Source organism: Notechis scutatus, chromosome 2, assembly GCF_049901735.1.
Source record: "Notechis scutatus isolate UNSWTSFEM ecotype Mainland chromosome 2, rNotScu1.2, whole genome shotgun sequence".
Lineage (NCBI taxonomy): Eukaryota > Metazoa > Chordata > Lepidosauria > Squamata > Elapidae > Notechis > Notechis scutatus.
The window spans coordinates 18,829,954-18,856,771 of NC_142010.1; the positions used below are offsets into that span (position 1 = coordinate 18,829,954).

Here is a 26,818-nt window from a genome sequence, read left to right on the forward strand (position 1 = left end):
GTAACTGGCTGGGAAAGGAGTTGTGGTTGCTGTGTTTCTTGCCTTGTGACAAAGCAGTGACAGAATCAGTCCAATGTGTGGCCTACCTGGGACCCCTCCTGGCTCAAGACTCCATTGCTGGTGAGCATGCGATGGCTTGATAAATTCTTCTGTGTACCATTGGAATCTTCCTTGAGATGTCTTGAAATAACTTGCTGCAAACAATCCCTCCCTCCTTCCCACCAGGAAATAAATATGAGCTTAATGTCAGTATTTCAGTGTGAATTAAAATATGCTGTTGGTTTGGACTCCACCTACACTCTTTTATATTCCTCTCTCCCTTAACGGTTCTCTCAAAGGTCAAATGCAGCCCTTCAGCTGAGAAAGATTTGCAAGCTACACCTCAAAGCATTGATCTGTTAGAACAGAGATGTTTCATCTTGGCTTCTCATACTGTATATGTCTATGTACCACTCATCTCCTAACATCACTACCTAATCGATGTGGTGCTGCCTACCCTCTTCTGTTTGACTCTTGTTAGAACATGGTGTTCCATTGCTGAATTAGTCCACGGTTGACTTCCCACAGAAACTACACAGATACTTTTTCCACTCAGGGGTTTAAGGTCACTGATCTGCCATATTGCTCCCAGAGTTCATAGTTTGTTTATCTTTGAGTACTTGAAAATTAAGGCTAGATCAGATTGCAAGTTGATGGCAGAAGTTTTCAACATTATATGGGTTGAGATCAGTGTTCTATGGAAGGAGATCCTATCATCCCCATTTCCTTCTTCCTAGTTCCTCCTCCCAATTTTCCATGCTAAGTTTTGAATACAGAGCTGTGAGGGAGATGAGCAGATTCTAAATTTGATAAATAAAAAAACAGAAAAGCTTTATCTATGTCCACGAATGAGTCTGACCTCTTTTCATACTGTCTTGACTGATGGCATCAGGTTTGGCACCAATGAATTCTATGCTTGGAAGAATAGTACATACCGGTAGTATATAGCATGAAAAACTATTCTTTCTTACATTCATATAGAAAATATGTTGAAACAGCAAATGCCCAAGTTGCAATAATACATCTGAACCAGCCAAGCAGATCCCAGCAGCTATTTTATATCCCAGGAAGAAGTTCTGTGCAAGTTGAGACTTGACAGGGGCAAAGATTTATGATGGTTGCTGTAGATGGTAAGAGTGTAGATGTTGAGAATTTAAAGTTGATATAGTTAGATTCTGAATATGAGAGACCAGGAACATTTTGACTTTGTGGTTTGGGCACCTATGAGAAGAACAGGAAGAAGGAAATCTATACCAAAGTATCAACAGCTTTTGCTGACTAGAATGTAGATCAGGGGTGTCAAACTGGATTTCTTCAATGGCCGGATCAGCATTGTAGTTTTCCGTGGGCCAGCTGGGAGGGAAAAGTCAAAATGGATGCCACTTCACCAGCCAAAACTGTGTGTAGTGCGCCCCCCTCGGCACCCCGCTTTAGCCAGCAGAGTGCTGCAGGAGGCCACCTAGGCCGAAAATTGGGTGTGGGGGACCATGGCTGCCAAAGCCACCACAGGCTGGTCCTTTGCTATTTCCAGGCTGGCTCCGCGGGCCAGATTTAAGCACCCTGTGGGCCAGGCCTGGTCCAGGGCCCTTGAGTTTTACACCCCTGGTGTAGATACTCCTTCCTACAACACTCCTTTCTACAGTGTAGGTGAAGGGATGTGGAGGATTAATCTACAGGTTCCTATTGGGAAATTCCCTATGTGATGATGATGATAATAATTGTTCAACACACCTTGTCAGCTTAATTAGCCATGGTGTGGGAAACAAAAAAGAGCTTTTTCTCTTCCTTCAACAATTTCCAGCTTTGCAAGAATTTGGATTTCCCAAGAAAGATAGGAGAAAGTGGCTTTGGATTCCAAATTAGAGGAGATAGGATTTTATCTACAGATAGTCCTTGGCTTAGGATCACAACTGGGATCAGGTTTTCTATGGTAAAGCAAGGCAGCTGTTAAGTGAGTCATGCCTAATTTTACAACCTTTTTGCCATGGATGTTAAGCAAATCACTACACAATTAAGCAAATGCAGCTCCCCCCCCTTATTGACTTTGTGTGTTAAAAATCAACCATTCAGGTATAATTTTACATATCACACTTTGCCTGCTGGAAGCTGGCTGGGAAGGTCGCAAATGGTGACCCCAGGATAGTACAATCCTCTTAAATATATGCCAATTGCCAAGCATCTGACTGTGGAACATGTGACTGTGAGGATGTTGTAATGGTTGTAAGTATGAGTATCGATTTTAAGTCACTTTTTTCAGTGCCATTTTAACTTTGAACAGTTGCTAAATGAATGGTTGTAAGTTGAGGACTACTGTACTTCTCCCCCCCTCCCCCCTGAAACTTGATGTACAGTTTCCATATCTTGGGCTTGCAAATCTCAGCAGCTGGAATTATCCATAACTGTTGAAATTCATTGTTGGAATGTATTTCTGTGCAGCAACTACAATAGCATTCAGCCAGTAGATGGCAGTGTTTACAGGTTTGGATCTATGGTATATGCTCTATTCTGGTTTGTTCTAAGTAGAGTTTCCTGTTTCCTATTACAATTGAGCAGTAAAGCACATGGTGACTGACTCTTTGTTTGCACTGTGGTGCTATATGTAAACAGAACTTTTTTTAATTTTAAAAAACCTTTATTGAAATTAAAATATTAAAATACAAATATGTCTATAAAGAAAACAAGTTTGTACAATTCATCGTTCTTTGGCAGTACAAAGGTCTTAACTATATTCATACATTTCAAATATTCATACATTTTAACAATTTCTAGTTAATCATACATACAAATTTTATATCTTATTTCTAAACTATACATTTCATATTCCTACTATTTATCCATTGATGCCAATTATCCCAGATTGAATAATATTTTGAGTCTTCCTTATTGTTTTATTCTGTGGTGAGTTTATCCATTTCTGCATGCTCAAAAATTTTACGGATTATTATCTGACGGTATAGTCACCATTTTTCAAGCTTGTGCTAGTGCAATTCTCGCTGCCATGATAATATGTATAATCAAATATTTAATCTTTTGGGGGTATTTTTCCTTAATGATTCCTAGGAGAAACAATTCAGGCTTCAATTCTATTCGAAAGTGGGTGATTTCATTTAATCATTTTTGTATTTTGGTCCAGTATATTTTAATTTCTGGACATAGCCACCAGACCTGGAAACAGGTACCTTTCACTTGTTTACATTTCCAGCAATTGGGATTTAAATTAGGATATATCTTTGCAAGTCTTGTTGGAGCTAAATGGAGATATATCCTAAACATCTTGTATTGATTTTCTTTATATGCGGCAGATTTTGTTAAAGTATAATTTTTATTCCACATTTTTTCCCACTCCTCTAATTCAATATTGTATCCAAAATTTTTGGTCTAAGCCATTAGTAAGGTAATGGCCCCAGAAACTGCATCCAAGTGTGCAGCAGCAATAGCAGCATAAACAGCCAGTCATAGCCAGCTACAGCAAATAAGAGCAAATTATAGTAACAGAAAGAAGACTGCAATAGAATAAAACAAAATGGCCAGGAACACAGTTGCAACAAAGATTTCATTTGCAAATCTGACAAATCAGAACTACAAGTCTTGAAAATTCAAGATGAAGATGCTGCTAATAAGGGAAGCTACACGATGACGGTACTCTTTGTTTGCTCAGTGGTACTATATATAAACAGAGTTTCTAGCAACAGTGGCGTGAAGTGTGTATCAAGTGAGGTACTAATACCACTCTATAAAGACTTAGTAAGACCACACCTAGAGTACTGCATCCAGTTTTGGTCACCACACTATAAAAAAGATGTTGAGACTCTAGAAAGAGTGCATAGAAGAGCAACTAAGATGATTCGGGGATTGGAGGCTAAAACATATGAAGAACGGTTACAGGAACTGGGCTTGGCAAGTCTAGTGAAGAGAATATGCTGACATTGTAAATGCCCAGAAAATGTTGTAATCTCCGTTTCTTAGCCGAGAGATGCTTCCATGGTTATGTGGCCAGTATGACTGTATGTTAAGGTGCAGGGAATGTTCTTACCTTCCCATTGGAATGGTACTTATTTATCTACTTGCATTTGCATGCTTTGAAACTGCTAAGTGGGCAGTAGCTGGGGCAAGTAAAAGGAACTCACCTCATCGCATAGCGCTCGGGACTCGAATCTGGGTTGTTGACTTTTCAGTCAACAAACCCAGTTTCTTTAACTGCTGAGTCATTGTGTCCCCCATCCCCTTAGTCCATAAATAGGTATCAGTAAAGGAGAATATTTATAGCTCAGGGTTGAAATGAAGAGTCCTTGGTGGTCTCTGAGCTTGGTTGTTTTCTTGCAGACATTTCATTACCCAAACGAGGTAATGTCATCAGTGCATCACTAGCATTAATGATGTTACCTAGTTTGGGTATTATTGAAACATCTGCAAGAAGACAACCAAGCTCAGAGGGCACCAAGGACCCCCTCACAAATAAGTATTCGGCACAATCCTCAAATTCAGGAGAAAGATTGAAATGTGATTTATACCTCCAGTTCTTTTTCGTTAAGCTTGTTTAAAAATTATTTTTGAAACATAGCTAATTATTGCAGTTCAGTAAATTGTTGATCTAGAAGAGTTCTTGGTGGTTAGGATTCCATTTATTAGCTCCAACTTTGCCCCCAATGTCCTGATTACCCTCTGGATGGACAAAAACTCTCCCAGGAACAGCCTTTGGCTGCAGAGAATGAAGTCCAAAACATGGTCAACACAAACTGTAACTATAAATCCAATGAAGCCAAACTGAGGTAATAAGTTTGGCAGGGCAGGAGCAAGAATTCCAGGCATGAAAGCATGGCAAAACTCACACAGTTAGAAAGATGTCAGGAAAACAGATAAGCAAAGACAAGATAAAGTCACATTTGCTCCCAGCAGCTGCTGCAGTCAGCATTCAGTTCTTATAAACTTTCATTCCCAGGTGTGGCTAATGAAGGGAATCAGGGCCCTTTCCTCCATAGTAAGCCACGCAACCCATGTTGCTCTCTTCTCTGTTCCTACCTGCGTGCCCTAGGATGAAGAGGAGGTGGGCCCTGGGTCTTCTTCTGAACTCCCTCTGCCTTGTTCTATCTTTTCCCTGCTCTGCTCAGCCGGACTTTGCCCTTCCCCAGCCTCCTCCACAGTCAATGGAGCCACACTCCCTCCCCCTGTCAGCTGTTTGTCTTCTTGGATTCAGATTCTGACAGGGGCATGACAGGCATTTGGGGTGGCGATAGAGCAGAGGTGTCAAACACAAGGCTCGCGGGTCCACGATGTGGTCGGATCCGGCCCACGGAACCGCCCTGGAAAATGTAAGGGACTGGCTCATGTCGCTTCAGTCCAGTCTACCCAATGCGAAGAGAAAACATGCCAGCAGTTTGGGGAGTGGCGGCAAGCTGGCCATGCCCACCTAGTTGGCCACACCCACCCAGTTGGCCACCGCCCCCAGCCCCCCCCCCGAGGTCAACCGTAGCCTTCAATGAAATTGAGGTTGACACTCCTGCGATAGATGGAAAAGAAGGACAAAAGGAATTGGAGGCAAAGGAAATAGAAACAGGGATGGTGAAAGAGAAAAACCGAAAGAGTGGAGGAGAGCTGAAGGCAGATGATGTGAAGCTCTTCCATCGTGATGACCCCATTGCTCCACCATATCACGGGTGAAGGATCAGCTGTCCATTCCATTTATAGATCAAGAACCATGGGTGAATCTTCTCTCTGTTAAAATTTTCTTTTGGAAAAGCGAAGATTTCAGCATCCGTGTCACCATCAAAAAAGGCTAAGAGGCCTTGTGAATAGTCCAGAGAAACTCGGATCCTTTTCAGAGGATGGCACAATGTCAAATTTGTCCTGGGTTCGGTAATCGCCTCATACCGTCCCTCATGTCGCTGAATTCCCCAGTAGCCCCCACGAGAATCGAAAAGAATTGGCCCATTTCTCTTTGAAGATTCCCTAACAATTCCCACCCCCCACCACTCCCCTCCCTCCACCACCTCTACCTCCCAGCACATCTTCCCAGAGTTGAAGCTCTGATGGCTTATGACACTGGCCATAACGTCGTATCTCAGAGGACTGGCGTTCACGTGCTGTTGCATGTCTTTCCATCTCACGCTTTTCAAATCAGCAGATACGTAGAGCTGGGGATGAGCTGTGTTTGGATCTAGAGTCAGATTTGCTGTGTGGAAGAAAGAAAAGTTGCTGGGGGAGAAGGAATTACCAACTTTCTCATGCCACCTGGTTTATTTAATTAATAAGAAATATTGTAACTGGTGGTCAAGTTATGCTGAAATTATATCTTCTAAAAGGCGAAGAGGCTTGCTCACCAAACTGGTAGCTCTATCTTTCTCAAAAAAGAATAAAAAAATAAAATAAAAGCCCTATTCCAATGATGGGGAAAAAATAAGTTAGTTTCTTTAATCCCTGGAAAACCTGGAGGCTAATACTCAAGAAAAGTAAGTTGGCTTAAGAAAAAAAAAATTCTTAGCTAACTATTAGATGAAGGCTTTCTAACTGGGAGCCCTGGGAGCAAAGTAAATTTAGCCAAGAAATTATAGACAATTACATCAAAAAGTTTAATTTCAATATAATTTCAAACGATGGTTGTTCTTTGGTCCATAAACTAAAATGTATTTTATTTTCTATTCAACAGGCCACTGCCAAACCCCTACTATTTATTTCCCAGCCAGGGAGGGGCTGGCTAATGTCTATGACTTTTTCACCCTGAGAGCCGGCTTATTGCCTTCCTTTGCTCTCCTCTCCTCTCCTCTCCTCTCCCCTCCCCTCCCCTCCCCTCCTCTCCTCTCTATGCATGCACACATCTGGGATGGTCCCCACCTGTCCTCCTCACTCAGCTCAGGGCCCAAAGACAGCTGCCTCTCCACCTGGGGGAGGACAGAAGGCCCAGCTCTGCCTCTGCCTCTGATTCTGCTTCCTCCTCAGAGCCTTTCAAAGGCTCCAAAGCTGGCCTAGGCTCCCCCTCAACCTCCTCCTTGCCCGATTCCTTTGCTAGCTCTGCTGGCAGTCGACGGGCCAAAACAAATGGAGCCCAAAATACAGTATGTATTGCTAAGTTAAAAATTTATTAAGTGAGTTTGCCCCATTTTATGACTTTTCTTGCCACCGTTGTTAAGTGAATGTTTGCCTTTGTTAAGGTAGTTACGTGGGTTGTGAAATGAATCTGGGTTTCCCATTGACTTTGCTGGTCAGAAGGTCGCAAAAAACTGATCACCTGACCAGGGACACTGCAACCTTCCGAAACATCAGCCTCTTGTCAAGCGTCCGAATTTTGATCGCACGACTGTGGGGATGCTGCAGTGGTTGTAAGTGTGAACATCAGGCATAAGTCACTTTTTTCAGTGCCTGTGTATCTTGGGACAGTCGCTAAATGAACTGTTGTGAGTCGAGGACTACCTGTAGCCCTTCCCCACCAGAGGTCTTCGGCAAGATCTGGGCATCAGGTGTTCCTTGCTCTATTTTGCAGTTCTGTGCCCATTTTGATAGGGAACCTCACCAGTGGCGGGATTCAAATATTTTTACTACCGGTTCTGTGGGCGTGGCTTGGTGGGCGTGGCAGGGGAAGGTTACTGCAAAATCCCCATTCCCTCCCCACCCCACCAACCTGCTTTCCAGCTCCATTCTCCTGTGCAGGGCAACAAAAGAAGACCCAGCCGATCAGCTGGGACTTGGGAGGCAGAGAATAGATGGGGTTGGCAGGGCCAGTCAGAGGTGGGATTTGCTGGTTCTCCAAACTGCTCAAAATTTCCACTACTGCTTCTCCAGAACTGGTCAGAACTGGCTGAATACAACCTCTGAATCTCACTGGCAGAAATAGCAGAATTTCAGTAAAAATAGGCTGTCCTCGTCAATGAAATAAAATATATTTCTTGAAATCATTTACAGGTAATCCTGGATTTACAACCATTTGTTTAGTGACCTGACAAAGTTACAATAACGCTGGAAAATGCGATTTATGACCAATCCTCCACTTATGACCGTTGTGGTATCTCCATGGTCGCATGATCAAAATTCAGCCACTTGGTAACTAGCATACATTTACGATGCTTGTTGTGTCCTGGGATCATGTGATCACCATTTATATAATCTTTATCATCACCTTAAGGAAAGCAGAGTCAATGAAGGAAACTGGGTTGCCTTAATCACTGCAGGATTCGCTTAACAACTGCAGTGATTTGCTTAACGACTATGGCAGAAAAGGTCATACAATGAGGCATGGCTCACTTAACAACAGCCTTGCTTAGCGATGGAAATTCTGTTCCCAATTGCAATTGTAAGTTGAGGACCACATGTACCAGCACAGGTAATCCTCCACTTACGAACAGTTCATTTACTGACTGTTCAAAGTTACAACGGAACTGGGAAAAATTGACTTATGACAGTTTTTCACAGTTATGACCATTGCAGCATTCCCTATAATCATGTGATCAAAATTCAGATGCTTGGCAACTGGTTCATATTTGTGACCATTGCTGTGTCCCAAGATCACATGATCTCCTTTTGTGACCTTCTGACAAGCAAAGTCAATAGAGATTCTTCTTCTTTTTTTTTTTGCAATACATTTTTTATTTTTTTTCTTGTTTCTACAAACATGTTGTGTGAACAGTGTGGTTACAGGGAATTTTACATTTTAAAACAAACATGACAATAATTTAATATCAAAACTGTTAACTTAATAATTAATATTAATACAAATTATGTATCCTGGTTATTCCAAATTCCCATATGTTGTTTTTATATCAATCTCTATATTCTTAAGATCACTTTTGATTATGAATATATATGACTAGTTGTATTTGCAATGTTTAACAAATTATACAATTTTTATAACCATTCATAAATTTGTGTTAATATATATTCGCTCTTGTTTATCCCCTTTTTAGTTCTTAGCTGTGCCACTAGCATGTTTAAAACAAAGTCCCTTTCTAATCTCCTTTTAGTACAAACAAAATAATACTCATCCTATTTACGTTTAGCAAATTATTCTAGCAATAATATGATCGCATTTAACTAATAGCCTATTTGGGAAGCCAGATTCATTTAACAACGGTGGCAAGAAAGTTTGTAAAATGGGGCACAACTCACTTAAGAAATGTCTCACTTAAGAGCAGAAATTTTGGGCTCCATTGTGGTCATAAGTCAAGGGCTACCTGTTTATGAACTTTTATGCTGCATCTCTTTGAAAGCGGAGATGGGAAGCGTTTCATTTTTTAGTGTATGCTGGAAAAGGCAGGCCTTACCTGTTACACTGTCATTAGCTGATCCGCAAGGAATACAATTCTTGACGCAGCTGGGGATTGGCTTCAATAGATGATTCGGAAGACCGGCATTCTGTGAACCTTAAGAAATAAGTCAACTTTAGAGCCTGGATGCCATCCAAGATCATTTATCCTGGTTCACAAAACAAACGCCTCCACTAAATAGAAAACATTGGAATCTTGTAGGTTTTGTTGTTGGGGGATGGTTTAAAGAGTTATTTTAAAAATAAAAACCATATGAATAAGAGCAAAACATTGCAAACTACATTTGTCTAGGACTGTTATTATGATTAATCTTCAATCAGTGGTGGGATTCAAATTCTTTTCTACCGGTTCTGTGGGTGTGGCTTGGTGGGCGTGGTGTGGCTTGGTGGGTGTGGCTTGGTGGGCGTGGCAGGTGGCGGAAGGATACTGCAAAATCCCCATTCCCTTCCCCACCCCACTAACCTGCTTTCCAGCTCTGTTCTCCTGTGCCAATCAGCTGGGACCCAGGAGGCAGAGAATAGATGCCAGTCAGAGGTGGTATTTGCCAGTTCCCTGAACTACTCAAAATTTCCTCTACCTGTTCTCCAGAACTGATCGGAAACTGCTGAATACCACCTCTGTCTTCAATTTGATTCACAAATTGGATTCTAGGACTGGTGAACACTAAACAGTTCAAGTTCTAACCAAGGACTTCCGAGCTGTTAAGGTAGCATCTGAGTATATAGGGCAGTTCTAAGTAAGGTGGGTTGTGGTTGTTTTTTGCAAATTCAGGATATTCAGGTCTAATAAGGTCAAAATTTCCATGTATCTAGGCAGCCCTTTGGGTATTGCTCCAAGGGCTCCTATTACTGTTGGTACAACCACTGATTTCTTCCTCCACAATCGCTCAACTTCAATTTGCAAATCACAATATTTTGTTGTTGTTTTTTCTAGCTGATCTCTTCAATTCATGCATCTCCTGGTATTGTTGTTATTATTGATCATTGCACAGTCAGCCAGATGTCCAGACTGGGTGTGGCATTTTTGTCTACCTATCGAGTCCTTACCAAGGGCCTGGGATTGACAGAACTGGATGTTTGACAGTGTTACAGGTATTGTTGCAGGATGGAAGCTGTTCCCAGTAAAGCCGCCTTTTGCAATAGACTGATTGCATCTTTGTCAATGCAATGATGTTCAAGTGGTGGGATTGCACCCAAGGCTCCTATTATTATTGGTACCACCCTTGCTTGCCTTTACCACAGTCGTTCTATTTCTATTTGTAGGTCTTTGTATTTTGTTATCTTCTCCAGTTCTTTCTCTTTTCTTCTACTGTCTCCAGGCATTGCCACATCCACTCTCCAGACTTTTTTTGTCTTTCTTATCATCAATTGTTAAGTCTGTGGTGTTATGTGATAGGTGCCTGTCTGTTAGAATTCTAAAGTTCCAGAACAATTTAACTTCTTCATTTTCTATGACTTTTTCTATTTTATGATCCCACCAGTTCTTGCTTATAGGCAAATAATATTTTTTGCAGATCCTCCAATGCACCATTGTTGCTACTTTGTCATGTCGCTGCTTGTAGTCATTCTGTACAATCTTCTTGCAGCAGCTTACCAGGTGGTCCACTGGTTCTTCAGCTTCTTTGCATAGGTGGCACTTACTGTCTGTTGCTGTATGGTTATAAGTATAATTATAGAGTAGCTAGGAGACCACAATGCTACTGAAGAGTAATAATTTGGCTTGCCAAGGCATGAGCCCTGGCAAGGATACGCTGGTGTGCTTCCCAAGTTGCACCACAGGAGGGCAAGCCGGCTTTGTACCAGAGTGAAAGACAAGTGGTTCTTCCTGCAATGTCACCCAGGGGCCCCTTGGGTGGGCGCCACAACCGGGAAGGTTCAGTACTGTCAAGAAACTGACTGCCTGCACAGAGCACCAATGCAGAACATGCTTTCGAACTATTCGGTGGACAGAAGCTGAAGCGAGTTCACTCTGCCACGGAGTGCTAGAGCTCAAACCACCAGATCTGAGACCATCTCCGGTGTCATTAATCCCCTGAGTCACTTTGCCTCTTGTCTAGGGTTAAGTCATCTCTCATATAGCAATAGCAATAGCACTTAAACTTACAGTGTATACCGCTTCACAGTGCTTTACAGCCCTCTCTAAGCGGTTTTACAGAGTCAGCCTATTGCCCCCAACAATCTGGGTCCTCATTTTACCCACCTCGGAAGGATGGAAGGCTGAGTCAACCTTGAGCCAATGAGATTTGAACTGCCAAATTGCAGACAGCTGACTGTTAGCAGAAGTAGCCTGCAATACTGCACTCTAACTACTACGCCACTCTAACCACTATGTAGGTTCATATGTTTGATTGATTTATTAAACCAATTTATATAGCTGCCTATCTCACAAACGAGTGATTCTGGGTGGTGTAAAACAGAACTAAAAACAGTTAACTATTAAAAATTAATTATGTTAATAATTAATTATAATAGTACATTAATAATGATCAATAACAGTTAATAACACTCCCATGAACACTGACAGGGCAAGTCATTTGTACATAATCAGAATGCAAACCCCACTTCTTTCTGCACTGATGATGTTACCTAGTTGGGAAATGAAACATCTTCAAGAAAACAATCAAGCTTAGAAAGAAACAGAGACCCCACAGTGAATAAATACATAAAACAGCAGAAAAACCAAACTCGTAGACAAATGGAGGCAACTTGTTAGTTCACCTGTCCCCTAGCTCTCCAGGGCTGCTGGCATAACTAGATCCTGAGGAAATCTCTGGAAGTTCACAGTGACAAGCCCAATCTCATCTCATATGATCTCATATAAATCCTCTCAAATATGTGGTATGATCTATACACATGTGAATTAGGGAGGTGTCTGCCTAACCACACACTTCTTTTTATTTTGGACCTAAGCCATGCTTTTCCCCGTGTCAATTTGGAAACAGACCTGGCCTATCTTTTCAAGTGCATCTTGAAAGAGCCGTGATGGTACAGTGGTTAGCATGCAGTATTGGAGGCGAATTTTGCTGACACGCTTTAAGAGTTTGATCCTGACCGCCTCAAGGTTGAACTCAGCCTTCCATCCTTCCGAGGTGGGTAAAATGAGGACCCAGATTATTGGGGGTAATAGGCTGACTCTGTAAACTGCTTAGAGAGGGCTGTAAAGCACTGTGAAGCAGTATATATAAGTCTAAGTGCTGTTGCTATCTCCCTTACCGACTACATTTTCACACATTACAAGTGATGTATGCAGTGAATATGTGTGTGTGTGTGTGTGTGTGTGTATAATAAATACATACGTACATACATATATATTTGTTTTCATAGATTTTCACGGGTACAGGTATGCAGGTTTTGGCATGTTTGGGTCTTTTCCCGTGTACGATTGAGAGTATCTTGGTGAAATTTCGACGAGGTCCCACTCGCCATCTTCAGGCTGGTGCTTTCGGCTTCATGCTTGTGTGAGCAAAGCGTGATCGGAGCTGCCGTCTCTATAAATACTGGTGGGGAGGTGTGGTGTGCTGGCTCTGTTGTAAGTGGGCTGGATGGCTGTGTGAGAATATATATGTATATTCACTCAGACTGATGGATTGCATATTGAGAGTCTGTTCAGATCTGTGCAGTTGGCATTTCAGCAAATGGGATGGGAAAAACGTAAAGTGCTGTGATGTTCTCGCTATATTTTCTGATCATTCAGTATATCTTGGAACATTCATTGGGGTACATGCAGGTAGCCATCAACATATGACTGCAGTTGAGCCCAAATTTTGGTGTTGGGTCAATGAGGTCATTAAATGGGTCACCATATGATTGTGCCTGATTTCATGATTTTTTTGTGTGTGCTGCAACCATGAAGACAATAGACTTTTTTTTTCCTGGAAACTGGAAGTAAATGCGAATTTCCAGCCAATAACGTCTTAAATGGTGGTCACCTGACCACAGGATCTTGCAAAAAAGCCATAAAGGTGGGCCCGTTGCCAAGCGCCCAAATCCAACCACATGACTTGGAGGGGAAGGGGCTGTCCAAACTTCAAAACTGGGTCGTAAATAGCTCCAGGAAGGTCTGTCATAACAATGAATGATCACCAACCAAGTGGTCATAAGTCAAGGGCTACCTGTACTGAGGGCAAATTGTGCTACTGTGACAAATGTGACAATAAAAATATTACCTGAGCAGTAGAAATAATCTTAAACCATCATTATGTCAGTGTTCCAACTAACTAACTCCAAACCAATAAACTCCAAGACAAATATTTCCTCAAAGGTCCATTTTATTACAGTTGTCATATTGACACATCTGGGAAAAGCCGAATCTGAGAGTTCTGGGTTTTCCCTTTCCCCCCCAAAATCAAAGATCCATCCTCTGCATCCATCAGTCCATCACATGGCCCAATCATGTCTTTGTCCCAACTGGAGACATCCCTCCACTCACTCCCCTCCAGGTGCAGGGCAACAGGTCCTTGACTCTCTGAGAAAGAATGTTGTTGTGTCTAATCTTCTACCCCACCATGAAATACCCCCTCCCAAATTCCCAGGCACTGAATGTGGCAGCCTCAAAGCATCCAAGAGAAAAATGGCTTCCAAGGCTGACACATTGTTTATCTGCATCATTCCTGTTTAGCAGATGAGTTGTACTTATAGCACTTAGACTTATATACCATTTCACAGTGCTTTACAGTCCTCTCTAAGCGGTTTACAGAGTCAGCCTATTGCCCCACAACAATCTGGGTCCTCATTTTACCCACCTCAGAAGGATGGAAGGCTGAGCCAGTCAGGATTGAACTTACGGCATTGAGCAGAGCCAGCCTGAAATACTGCCTTCTAACCACTGTGCCACCACATCTATATGGTAGAGGAGACGATGACAGGTTGAAGGAACAAAGCAGAACATTTCTTACCTGGAAGAATGAGAACAATCAAAAGCACAGCCAGGACCACATTTCCTACAGTCGAAATGCCAAACAAAATTTTCCACAGGAGAAGGTTCCTCGGGGGATCTGGGATTGGAAGGGAATTGTGAAGTTCATCATCCGTTCCTTAATTTACATCAAGTATTGTAACTTAAACATCGATTCCCAATGGAAAGGTGGGTGACTGGTAGGTGACTGAACGCCCAGGCGTAGGAAGACATATAAACGACCCCACAAAAAAGGTGCCAGATTTTGAACTATCCCCTCAGCTATGGACAATCCTGAATAGGATTTACACCTCACATGGCATCTGCCGGGACTCTCTGTATAAATGGGATGCAGTATTCTCCCCTCAGTGTGACTGCGGGGTCCCACATCAAACTCTAGATCACATCGTGACCAGCTGTAAGCTGAGGCCAGATACCGGTCCAGTATCTTATTTTTAAAAATATATAAACGATGCTGTGTTTCAATGGTTCAATGGCCTAGAGCCTTTGGAGTCCCCAAACGTGGCAATTTGAAGACTTGTGGACTTCAACTCCCAGAATGCTGGGAATTGAAGCTCACAAGTCTTCAAGTTGCCAAGTTTGGAGTCCTCTGGCCTAGATATTGGTATTTAAACTTTTGATGTTTCTTATGTGTAGAATTAAAATACAACATAGGGCTGAGCTCTTTCTATTAGGAATTAACATTAGGAAATATGATAAAGAAAATATGATCCATGTAATTACGGCAGCAAGGTTGGCATACGCAAAGAATTGGAAAAATAAATAATAAATAAAAATAAAAAATAAAGATATTCCAAATGAATCGGAAATATTGAGGAAACTTACAATATGCACCGAAATTGATAAATTAAAAAAAGAACTAAAAAATAAGCAGGATTTGGAATATTATAAAACATGGGATAACTTTTCTGTTTGGCTAGAGACGAGGAAGATCTATGAGAACAAGGAATGACTATATGTATATTTAAAGTGTATAGATGAAATTATGTAATATTATTACTGGATTTAGCAAAGTAAAGACAATGATTGATGTTAGGAAAACTACCATGTTCAACCTTTTTAATGTAAATTTGTTTGTGTTTGTGTTATTTGTTTAATAAAGAAAAACTTAAAAAAAAACTTTTGACATTTCTTCTTCATCATCATCATCACCACCATTTTAGCCACTGTCTATCCACTGCAGGACCAAAGCCTCTTCCGCATGCTTCCAACCAATATGGTCCTGAGCTTTCTTTTGCCAATTGGGTCCACAATACTTGCTGATCTCATTGATCCATCTTGTTTTAGGTCTCTTTCGTGGATGCTTTTTATCAAGTGGGATCCATTCTGTGACTGCCTTGGTCCACCTGTCGTCAGTCTGTCTTGCTATGGGACCAGACCATTTCCATTTCATTTCTTTTACTCTCTTGATGGCATCGTATGCTTCCGTTTGTTCTCTAGTCCATGTGCAAGTCTTTCTATCTTGTCTTGTGATGATGAGCATGTATCTTTCCATGGCTCTTTGTGCCACTCCTAGCCTTCGTATCGATTGTGAGATTAGTGTCCATGTTTCACCGGCATATGTTAAAGCAGATAGCTCTCACTGATCAAAAACTTTTCTCTTCAGGCATAGGGCCTGTTCTGTTCTTGAAACAGACCAAACAGACCAAACAGATAATCAGAGTTGGAAGGGACCTTGTAGGTCATCTAGTCCAACCACCCGCCCAAGTGGGAGACCCTATACCATTTCTGACAAATGGCCATCCAATCTCTTCTTGAAGGTCTCAAGTGATGGCGCTCCCACAACTTCCGAGGGCAAGTTGTTCCATTGGTTGATTGTTCTCACTGACAGAAAGTTTCTCCTTATTTCCAGGTTAAATCTCTCCTTGTTCAGTTTCCATCCATTATTTAGAAAATAGATTGACCCCTTCCTCCCTGTGGCAGCCTCTCAAATATTGGAAGACTGCTATCATGTCTCCCCTGGTCCTTCTCTTTACTAGACTAGCCATGCCCAGTTCCTGCAACCGTACATTGTATGTTTTAGCCTCCAGTCCCCTAATCCAGTGGTCCCCAACCTTTTTTGTGCCAGGGACCAGTTTCAAGCACAAACACTTTTTCAAGGACCGGGGGTGGGGGGGCAGAATCCGAGTTTGGTGGTTTGCTTGCAGACGTTTCATTACCTGACTAGGTAACATCTGATGTTGTTACCTAGTCGGGTAATAAAACGTCTGCCAGCAAACCACCAAGTCAGGGAACGCCTGGCCCTGCCTCCCTCAGCCCCATCCCTCAGGTGTCTCCTCCCTCCTCAGGTGTCTGCCTCGTTCCTCTCTCAGTCGCTCTCTCGCTGCTCCACCAGCCCAGGAAGAAACTGCTTCAAAGAAGCCGGGTGTGTGTGTGGCTTTCCTGTCGCCGCAGCGCCTCCGGGCGCCATTTACCCCACCCGCCGCCGCCCGCCCAGTTCAATCCACAGTGCTCCGTTCTGCCTGCCTGCCTGCCTTCTTCTTTCGGAGCAGCTTCGGCTGATAAAAGAGGCAAATAGTTATTATTCTCAGCCAAAGCTGCTCCGAAACGAAGAAGGCAGGCAGGCAGGCAGAACGGAGCACTGGATTGAACCGCGCGCGCGCGGGTGGGCAGGGTGGGGGTAAAAACAGGCGCTCGGAGGAGCTGCGGCGACAGGAAAAGCCACCCCCGGCTTCTTTGAAGCAGTTTCTTCCTGGGCTGGTGGAGCAGCGAGAGAGCGACTGAGAGAGGAACGAGGCGGAAGGAAACCGAAGCCGCTGAGCCAGAGAGCAGGACAGGCTTTGGTTGCTTCCTCCCTCCCCTTCTCTCATTTGTGTCCTTGATCCCGATCCCAGCAGCATTCACCGAAGGCGAAGAAAGCTGCCATTTTTTTAAAAAAATATTTGCGGCCCGGTACAGAGTGCTCCATGGACCGGGACCGGTCCGCGGCCCGGTGGTTGAGGACTCCTGCCCTAATCATCCTGGTTGCTCTTCTCGGTCCTTTTTCTAGAGTCTCAACATCTTTTTTATAATGTGGTGAACAAAACTGAATGTAGTACTCTAGGTGTGGTCTTACTAAGGCTTTATAGAGTGGTATTAATACTTCCCTTGATCTTGACTGTATCCCTCTGTGAATATAATTTAGGATTGCATTAGCTTTTTTGGCTGCTGCTGCACACTGCTGGCTCATATTTAGCTGGTTGTCCACTAAGACTCCAAGATCCTTCTCACAGTTATTGCTATTGAGCCTGGTTTCACCCAGTCTATATGTGTACTTTTGGTTTTTCTTGCCTAAGTGTAGGACTTTACTTTTCTCTACATAGAATTTCATTTTGTTAGATATGGCCCAGCGTTCTAGTTTGTCAAGATCCATCTGGATCTTGAGCCTATCTTCTTGGGTGTTAGCTATTCCTGCCAGCTTAGTATCATCTGCAAATTTGATAAGTTCCCCTTCTATTCCCTCATCTAAGTCGTTAATGAAGATATTGAAGAGTACAGGGCCTAAGACAGAACCTTGTGGCACCCCACTGCTTACTTCCCTCCATGTAGACTTAGACCCATTAAGGACTACTCGTTGAGTATGGTTTGCCAGCCAGTTGCGAGTCCATCTAGTGGTGGTGCTATCTATTCCACTTTTTTCTAGCTTACTAAGAAGTAGGTTGTGGTCTACTTTATCAAATGCCTTGCTGAAATCTAAATACAGTATATTATGTGCACAGTATTTTGCTGGTCTACTAATTTAGTCACTGTGTTGAAGAATGAAATAAGATTGGTTTGGCATGATCTGTTTTTAACAAACCCGTGCTGACTGCTAGTTATTACTTTACTTGTTTCTAGATGTTGGCAGATCTGTTTTTTGTTTTTTTTTTTTGTTATCTTTTCCTGTATCTTCCCGGGTATTGATGTTAGGCTGATTGGTCTGTAGCTTCCTGGGTCTGTTTTTTTTCCTTTTTTGAAGATGGGAACCACATCAGCTCTTTTCTAGTCCTCTGGTAGTTCCCCGGTGCTCCAGGATTTTTGAAAGATATGGTGCAGTGGTTCTGAGATGACCTTTGCCAGCTCCTTTAAAACTCTGGGATGTAATCCATCAGGTCCCTGTGATTTGTTTTCATCAAGATCAGACAGGTATTCTCTTACTATTATTATTTTTTTTGCTTATTTTAACTTTTATTTCTGGTCTGTCTTTTACAGTTATGTTTTTGGTGGGTTGAGCTATAGTTTCTTTTTGTATGAAGACCGATCCAAAGAATGAGTTAAGCAGTTCTGCTTTCTCTCTGTTGCCTGTTACTTCCTTGCCATCTTCTCTCTTTAGTGGACTGACTGTTTCCTTGATTTTTTTTCTTGTTATTTATATGTTGGAAGAAACTTTTTTTATTATCTTTGACTTTCGTTGCAAGTCTTTGTTCGTTCTGAGCCTTTGCTATCCTGACTTCATCTTTGCAGATTCTGGCTATCTGCTGATATTCTGCCTTCGTTGTATGTTCTTCTTTCCATTTTTTGTACTTGTCCTTTTTTTCTTTCAATTTGCCAGAGAGATCTTTGTGCAGCCATGCTGGTTTCTTCCTGGATATCTTGTTTTTCTTTCTCAGTGGTATTGTGCTGGTCTGGGCTTCTATGATCATACTTTTTAGAGTTTCCCAAGATTCTTGAGTTGTTTTCCCCTTTAGGATTTTCATCCATGGAATCTTTCCCAAGTTCTCTCTGAGTTTATTGAAATCAGCTCTTTTAAATCCCAAGACTCAGATGTCATTATGTTCTGTTGCTTGTGTTTGTGTTATGTTGAATTCTAGTATGAAATGGTCACTCTCACCCAAGGTTCCTGCAGTTTCAACTCCCTCTGTCACTTCTTCTCTGTTTGTAAGAATTAAGTCCAGTATGGCTGTCCCTCTAGTTTCACCCTCTACCTTTTGGACAACAAAGTTGTCAGCTAGGTTGGTTAGGAACTTATTTGATTTGTCACTTGGTGCAGAATTAGTTTTCCAATTGATATCAGGATAATTGAAGTCTCCAATTACTATTGTTGTGTTATTCCTGCATATGTTTGTTAGTTGACTGGCAAAAAGCACATCTATATTTTTGCTTGATTGAGTGGTCTATAATATACACCTATGGTCATGTCATTCTTTTTATCTTTTATATTGACCCATATGCATTCTACGAGGTTTTCATCTTTGGTTTCATGCATTTCTGTAGCAATATAGTGGTCCTTTACATACAGTGCAACTCCACCTCCTCTTTTATGGGGTCTGTTTTTTTGTGTGTGAATAGTTTGTATCCTTCTACCAGTATGTTCCAGTCATGGGTTTCAACCCACCAAGTTTCTGTTATTCCAGCTATATCATATTTACCTTCATGTATTCGTAGTTCGAGTTCACCCTGTTTGTTCCCCAGACTTTGTGCATTTGTATATAGGCACTTGAGATCTTTATGTCTGACACTGTGTTTACTGTCTACATAACCTTTGTTGTGCCTGCCTGTCCCTACTTTCTTGCCACCTGTTTGATTAGTGCATATGGTATGGCACTCACTATTAAATGCTTGGTTTTGGTTGGCATCAAGTTTGGTAATCTTACCTGCGCAAACATCTATTTTGCATGCACTGGTATCCTTATTAGTTTTAGGTTGCTGGGGACAGAGATGTTCTGAATCCATTAATTCTCTGTCCCTGCTGTTCAGTTTAAATGTTTATCCAGGAAATCTGTGAATTTAATGCCAAGTAACTCAGTCCCTTACTTTGATGGATGCAAATCATCTCTTTTGTACAGTTTTTCATTGGACCAGCTGCAGACATCATGGCTAATAAAACCAAAGCCTTCCCTTTTACACAACTCCTTTAGCCACACATTAAACTCTGCTAAACGCTGCCCTTTCCCTTTTTGTTCCTTGTATACTGGTAGAACCTCTGAAAAGATAAGCCTACAACCCATATTACTAAGTTCATACCCCAAGCTCTGGAAGTCTTTCTGAACAGAAAGTACATCCTTCTGGGATAGATCATTTGTACCAAGATGTACCAAGATAGCATCAATATCACAGTCCTTGCTGGCATTCTTGACTATCTTAAGAATATGCTTCTTGTCTCTGCTGGCAGTAGCACCTGGTAGACACTTCACCTCTTTCAAAACCTCAGTTTCCTTTCCTAAATTTACATCCCTTACAATTGAGTCTCCAACCAGAAGGTGGCTCCTCTTTTTGGATGTCTTGCTCTTCTTGTGTGACTGGTGTGTAATACCTGATTCACACTTTCTCCTTTCCAAAGTAAGTTCTTCTTCTAGGACCATGATCCCCAGCTTACTTGAGTTATCTTGAAAATTATGCTTAGCTTGCCAAATGCCTGCCAATCACATTTAACACTTCGTTCAATTTCCTTTATTGCATCATCTTCCATTGAGATGTATTAGCCATAGTATGACATTTTGATATTAATATTGTATTATGTTTTACTAGTCCAAATGAAATGTTAATATATATGGCTAGTCCATGTATGATATGTCATAAATAAATTAGGTATTGTAACATAAAAGTTCTTGAGCAGGTTGAAATCCACCTGAACCCACAGGAATTTACTTCTTGACTATGGGCTGATCATATTCCCTCTCTCAGCCCAGTCTACCTTAAAGGGATGTTTCAGTTGGAGGGGAAAAACTGGTAGGGGTGCTGTGTGCACTGTTGTGTGCACCTGGAAGCATGAAGTGAGTAAGGCAACAACAAGACACTACTACCATTCATCCAGAGAAGCTTTTTCTTAAAAAAAAAATGCAACCAAGCTTCCCAACTCAACATTAAATAGCTTACCTGTTTGCACATATTTTGGAAAAGCTTTATGTGACATATGAGCCAGTGATAAGAACCTAGAAATTTGAAGGTCTCTACTGTTGATACTGTGTTCTCTAATATTGTAAGAGGTGGTAGTATGGGAGGGTTTCTTCTAAAGTCGTATTTTCTGCAGTCGTTTGGTGTGGTTAACCTTGAGTTTGTATCTATTGTGTGCTCTTATATTGTTATGGTTAAAGCTGAAGTATTCATTTGCAGGTAGGACATTGCAATGACCTCTGATCATAGGGATGTGAATCTGTATTCCTTTTCTTCCACTTTTCTTTCTTTTTTGTCTAAGATTACTGGATCATTAGGTGATAGAGAAAGAGGAAAACAATACTGTAGATAATTTGATGGGGCAAGAATGGGATTACTTGATTTCTCTGAAGCACATTTTCCAAAACAAGAAACCAAACACTTTATACAGTGCTGTGCCAGGAAGAGAAGAAAACTTAATATAGGAAATTCATTCTATAAAAACTTCCACTAGCATGACAAGTTGTCATACGAGTTCCACTAGTATGACATAGAATAGAATACTTTTATTGGCCAAGTGTGATTTGACACACAAGGAATTTGTCTTGGTATAAATACTTTCAGTATACATAAAGAAAATGTACATTTGTTAAGAATCAAGAATCATAATGTACAATATTTAATGATAGTCATAGGGTACAATCAACAATCAAATCATACTAGGAAACAGTCAATATAAATCATAAGGATACAAGCGACAAAGTTACAGTCCTACAATCACAAGTGGGAGGAGATGGGTGATAAGGAGTGATAAGAAGATTAACAGTAATAGTAGTGCACACTTTGTAAATAGTTGAACAGTGTTGAGGGAATTATTTGTTTAGCAGAGTGATGGCCAGACAGTTACAGAGGTACAGATGATAGACTCAATAATTCCTCTGTAGAACTGTATCAGCAGCTCCTTGGGCAGTTTGAGCTTTCTGAGTTGACGCAGAAAGAACATTCTTTGTTGTGCTTTTTTGATGACGTTTTTGATGTTAGATATCCATTTTAGGTCATATAATATAGTAGAACCTAGAAATTTGAAGGTCTCTACTGTTGATACTGTGTTGTCTAGTATTGTAAGAGGTGGTAGTATGGGAGGGTTTCTTCTAAAGTCTACCACCATTTCTATGGTTTTGAGTGTGTTCAATTCCAGATTGTTCCAGTTACACCATGAGGCAAGTTGCATAACCTCCTGTCTGTATGCAGACATATGGACTACACAACTCGATCAGGGCAAAACAATAGACGCAATCTACATCAACTTCTGTAAAGCCTTTGATTCAGTGGTACATGACAAACTACTCCTAAAACTAAAATCTTATGGTATCTCTGGATACCTGCATAACTGGATAGAAGCATTCCTGTCAGACAGACAACAAATGGTCAAAATTGGGAGCGTCCTATCAAATTCTGTACCTGCCAACAGTGAGGTCCCCCAAGGCAGTGTTCTAGGACCAACTCTCTTCATACTCTACCTAAATGACTTCTGTGATCATATTAAGAGCAACTGTGTTCTCTTCGCTGATGATGTAACACCACCGACAATACTGCTACCCTTCAAAAAAACCTCGACTATGTATCAGAATGGTCAAACAAATGGCAACTTCAAATCTCAACAAATAAATGCTCTGTCTTACATATTTGGCAAAAAAAATCAGAAAATAAAATACAAGCTGAATAGTCAAGACCTTGTTGATGATCCAAACTCTGTCAAGGACCTTAAAGTACTGATCTCTAATGATCTAAGTGCTAGATCCCACTGTAACTACATAGCCAAAAAGGCATTAAGAGTTTTTAACCTAATCCTGCGTAGCATTTTCTCTGGTAATATCACACTACTAACTAAAGCATACAAAATATTTGCTAGACCAATACTTGAATACAGCTCATCAGTCTGGAACCCGCATTATGTATCTGATATTAATACAGTTGAGAAAGTTCAGAAATATTTCACAAGAAGAGTTCTCCACTCCTCTACTTGTTGCAGAATACCTTGTGCCACCAGATTTGAAATTCTACACCTAGAAAACCTAGAACTACACCGTCTTTGGTCCAATCTAAGTACTGTACATAAAATTATATATTGCAATGTCCTACCTGTCAATGATTACTTCAGCTTCAACCATAACAATATAAGAGCACACAATCGATACAAACTCAAGGAAAACCGTACCAAACTTGATTGCAGGAAATATGACTTCAGCAACAGAGTGGTCAACATCTGGAATACTCAACCTGACTCTGTGGTTTCTTCTCCAAACCCCAAAAACTTTAACCTTAGACTGTCTACTATTGACCTCACCCCTTTCCTAAGAGGTCTGTAGTGGGCGTACATAAGCACACCAACATGCCTACCATCCCAGTCCTATTGTTTCTTTTTATTTTTCTTATATGTATCCATTTCATGTATTCATAACTATGTTTATACTTATACCTGTTACCTTATAATCGCTTGACAAATAAATAAATAAATAAATAAATAAATAAATAAATAAATAAATAAATATTACCATGGTGACAATACATACCAGTAATACACTAGTATAAAAATAGTGGAATATTAGTGTTTCACTGGTATGATGAGTGTCAAACTCTGAGTGGGATCTTGAAGTCCTACCAGACCACCACTTAAATGTGAGCCAGCAGTGTGCTGCAGCGGCCAAAAAAGCCAATACAGTCCTAGGCTGCATCAACAAAGGGATAGCATCAAGATGACATGAAGGTTAGTATCACTTTATCCTACATTAGAAAAACCATACCTGGAATACTGGCTCCAGTTTTCGGACACCACAATATAAAAAAGATGTTCCGACTCTAGATAAGAGTGCAGAGAAGAGCAACAAAGATAAAACAGATGAAGAAGGATAGCAGGAATTGGGAATGTCTCATCTAACAAAGAGAAGGACTAGGTGACATGATAGTCGTTTTCTAAAGCTAATACGATCCTGGGTTGTATAAACAGGCATAGAATCAACATCACATGAAGTATTAGTGCCACTTTACAAAATCCTAATAAGACCACACCTGGAATACTGCAGCCAATTCTGGTCATCATACTACAAAAAAGATGCTGAGACTTTGGAAAAAGTTCAGTGAGAGCAACTAAGATGATCAAAGGCCTGGAGATTAAAACATGAAGAACGGCTGCAGGTTTTGGGTCTGGCTAGTCTAAAGAAAAGAAGAATTAGGGGTGACATGGTAGCCGTATTCCAGTATCTGAGGGGCTGCCACAAAGAAAAGGAGGCCAAATTGTTTGCCAAAGCACCAGAGGGCAGAACAAGAAATAATGGTTGGAAACTAATCAAAGAGCAACCTGGAATTAAGGAGAAACTTCCTAACAGTGAGGACAATTAACCAGTGGAACAGCTTGCCTCCAGAAATCATAGGCACTGCAACACTGGAGGTTTTTAAGAAGAGACTGGACAGTCACTTGTCTGAGGTGGTATAGGAGGTTCTCCTGCTTGAGCAGGGGGCTGGACTAGAAGACCTCCAAGGTCCCTTCCAGCTCCATTCTCTTCTCTTCTATTCAATCTGAGGGGCTGTCAAGAGAAGAGGGGATCGACCTATTCTCCAATGCACCTGAGGGGAAATAACAGATGGAAGCTTATCAGAGAGAGATCCATCCCAGAATTAAGGAGAAATTTCCTGTCAGAACAATTTAATTAGCAGAACAAACATTGTGGGAAGAGATTGAAGAGCCATTTCTCTGTCATTGTATAGGATCTTCTGCTTAAGCAGGAAGTGGATTAGAAAACCTCCAAGGTCCATTCCAACTATGATAGTCTGTAATTCTGTAAACTTTAAAAATGGTTTTTATCTTTCCAGAATTTTGTCCCATTGTACGAAATGAGATTTATTGCCATTTTTAAAAGCTCAGTTGTTTATCCTGCCAGCCAGTCAACCTCTCTATTTTAGTCTCTAGCTTCTAGATATAATTTATACATTTATTTAATATCCTGCCTTTATTATTTTTATAAACAACTCAAGGAGGAGAACATATGTAATACTCCTTCTTCCTCCTATTTTCCCCCCAACCACAACTCTGTATGGTGAGTTAGGCTGAGAGAAAGTGACCAGCCCAAAATCCCCTTGCTGGTTTTTATGGCTAAGGCAGAACTGGAATTCATTGTTTCTGGTTCCTTAACCACTAGAGTAAACACTCTCTCTCTCTCCCTCCCTCTCATAATTGCTAGATATACAGAAAGAATTTAAAGCAAAAGACATGTAGATAATCAAGGAAAGTGTTCTCTGTTAAACAAAAATGACATTTAAGAAATGTAATCCCCCCTCCCCCCAGGAACAATAGGGACTAGATTCACTTTCACCCTTTTCTAAACTTCCCCTTTAAAAAAAGACCTTAGTGCCAATATGCAGAGTAAAAAAAAGAAAAATAAGTAGCTGTAAGACATTACCTTTCTTTCCTTTAATGGCTGGCAAGGGATGGTCTCTCTTACTTGGATCTATACTCATATATCCATCTTCATCCATCTTTTAGAACTTTTGGGTTTGTTTGTTTTTTGCTGGTAGCAAGTTTTATAGTCTTCGCAAGAGGAAGTGATGGTTCTTTGAGGTTCTTCAAACAGCCAGTCTGATACAATTGTGTAACTGGTTTTACAAAACCAGCCTCCAAGTCAGTAAACAATTTTTGCCCAAGTGGGATAGGAGACCAGCTTATTCCTTAGTTACAATCATCAGGAGTGAATTGGTGCTTGAAGTTGCCCATGGGATAGTTAGCTGAGAGGTGCTTTTAGCCGGATTCAGACATGGAGGTAGCCATTTCTGCTCTTTACTTCTCATCCTGTTTCTGTAAGCTCAGTTGCAGGTGTTTACCGCAACTCTTGAGGAAGAAGTCAGGTGTCTGGATTGGGAAAGTAGTTGGAAGGAGTTGTGGGTGGCACATCTCCTATGCAACAGAATGAATCATCCCAGGATATGGTGATGAGCCCCTAATGACTCACAACTACATTGTTGAAGAAGGTGCATTAAGATAACAGGTTTTACACAACTTTGGAGCCCCTTTGCAGGCAATCAGTCTCTCCTTCCATTGGAAAGGAGTGTCAATATTTCATTGGGAACTAAATGTTTGGGTTTCATTTGTTTCTATCTCTCCAAGTTGCACACCAACTCTGAAGGCCAAGTTTTAAATAAGAACGAAGAACAAAATGATTGATTTTTTTTGTTTATCCTGGTTCCACATAGTTACCTATGTCCCCCCATATCGTTAGTCCACTCCGGGGGGGGGGAGGGGGAGGAGGAAGATGGAAGATGGAAGAAGAAGGAAGAAGGAAGAAGGAAGAAGGAGAAGGAGAAGAAGAAACGGAAATCACCAGCAATGATATAGTTTAGCAGTTGATCTCCCAAAGAGGCCATTAGGGGGTGGCTCATGAACTAACATTCTAAGATCCATTTTACTATTTATGTCACCGTTATTGTGCCTTTTGTAACAGAAGCTCAAAGTGACCTACTTATTCCTCTCTTCTCCTGTCACAACAATCCTATGAGGTAGTTTGGCCTGAGGGAGAATGAATGGATTTCCCCGCTCCTCATCCAACATCTAGGCAATACAATAGTTCTGTTTCGTTGTCCTGCTCATGGAATTTGCCTAATCTGTTTTAAAGCCATCTGGGCTGATGGCCTTCAACTTATAACCAATGAATTCCCTACAGGAGTTATATGCAACATGGAAAATGTGTTTTTCCCCTTTTAAATTCAGTATAGGAAACATATAATTAAGCTCTGATCATGAGAGTCTGGGGACACTTTAACTATGTTTGGGTACTTACAAGAAGAACAGGAAA

General features: G+C 41.2%; 1 protein-coding gene across 2 annotated transcripts; it reads right to left on the reverse strand.

Annotated features, from left to right (window-relative positions):
* Positions 1-4,760: 4,760 nt before the first annotated feature.
* On the reverse strand, positions 4,761-25,857 carry LOC113431997 (E3 ubiquitin-protein ligase TRIM7-like). 2 transcript variants are annotated; one of them, XM_087954375.1, is made up of 4 exons: positions 25,433-25,857; positions 14,185-14,283; positions 9,288-9,386; positions 4,761-6,208 (listed from the first exon to the last, which is right to left on the reverse strand). In XM_087954375.1, exons 1-4 carry the CDS (start codon positions 25,506-25,508, stop codon positions 5,688-5,690), a joined length of 795 nt encoding a protein of 264 aa, XP_087810501.1. In that variant the 5' UTR covers positions 25,509-25,857; the 3' UTR covers positions 4,761-5,687. The 2 variants fall into 2 exon arrangements, with proteins under 2 accessions (XP_087810501.1, XP_087810502.1); XM_087954376.1 differs by lacking the exon at positions 14,185-14,283.
* Positions 25,858-26,818: the final 961 nt, after the last annotated feature.

Coding starts and splice junctions, on each gene's coding strand:
- LOC113431997 (XM_087954375.1), bottom strand. CDS start 25,508: ATGGATGAAGATGGATATATGAGTATAGATCCAAGTAAGAGAGACCAT. Junction 9,387..14,184: donor GATTGTTCTCATTCTTCCAG/GTAAGAAATGTT, acceptor TTATTTCTTAAG/GTTCACAGAATGCCGGTCTT. Junction 6,209..9,287: donor AGCTAATGACAGTGTAACAG/GTAAGGCCTGCC, acceptor TCTTCCACACAG/CAAATCTGACTCTAGATCCA.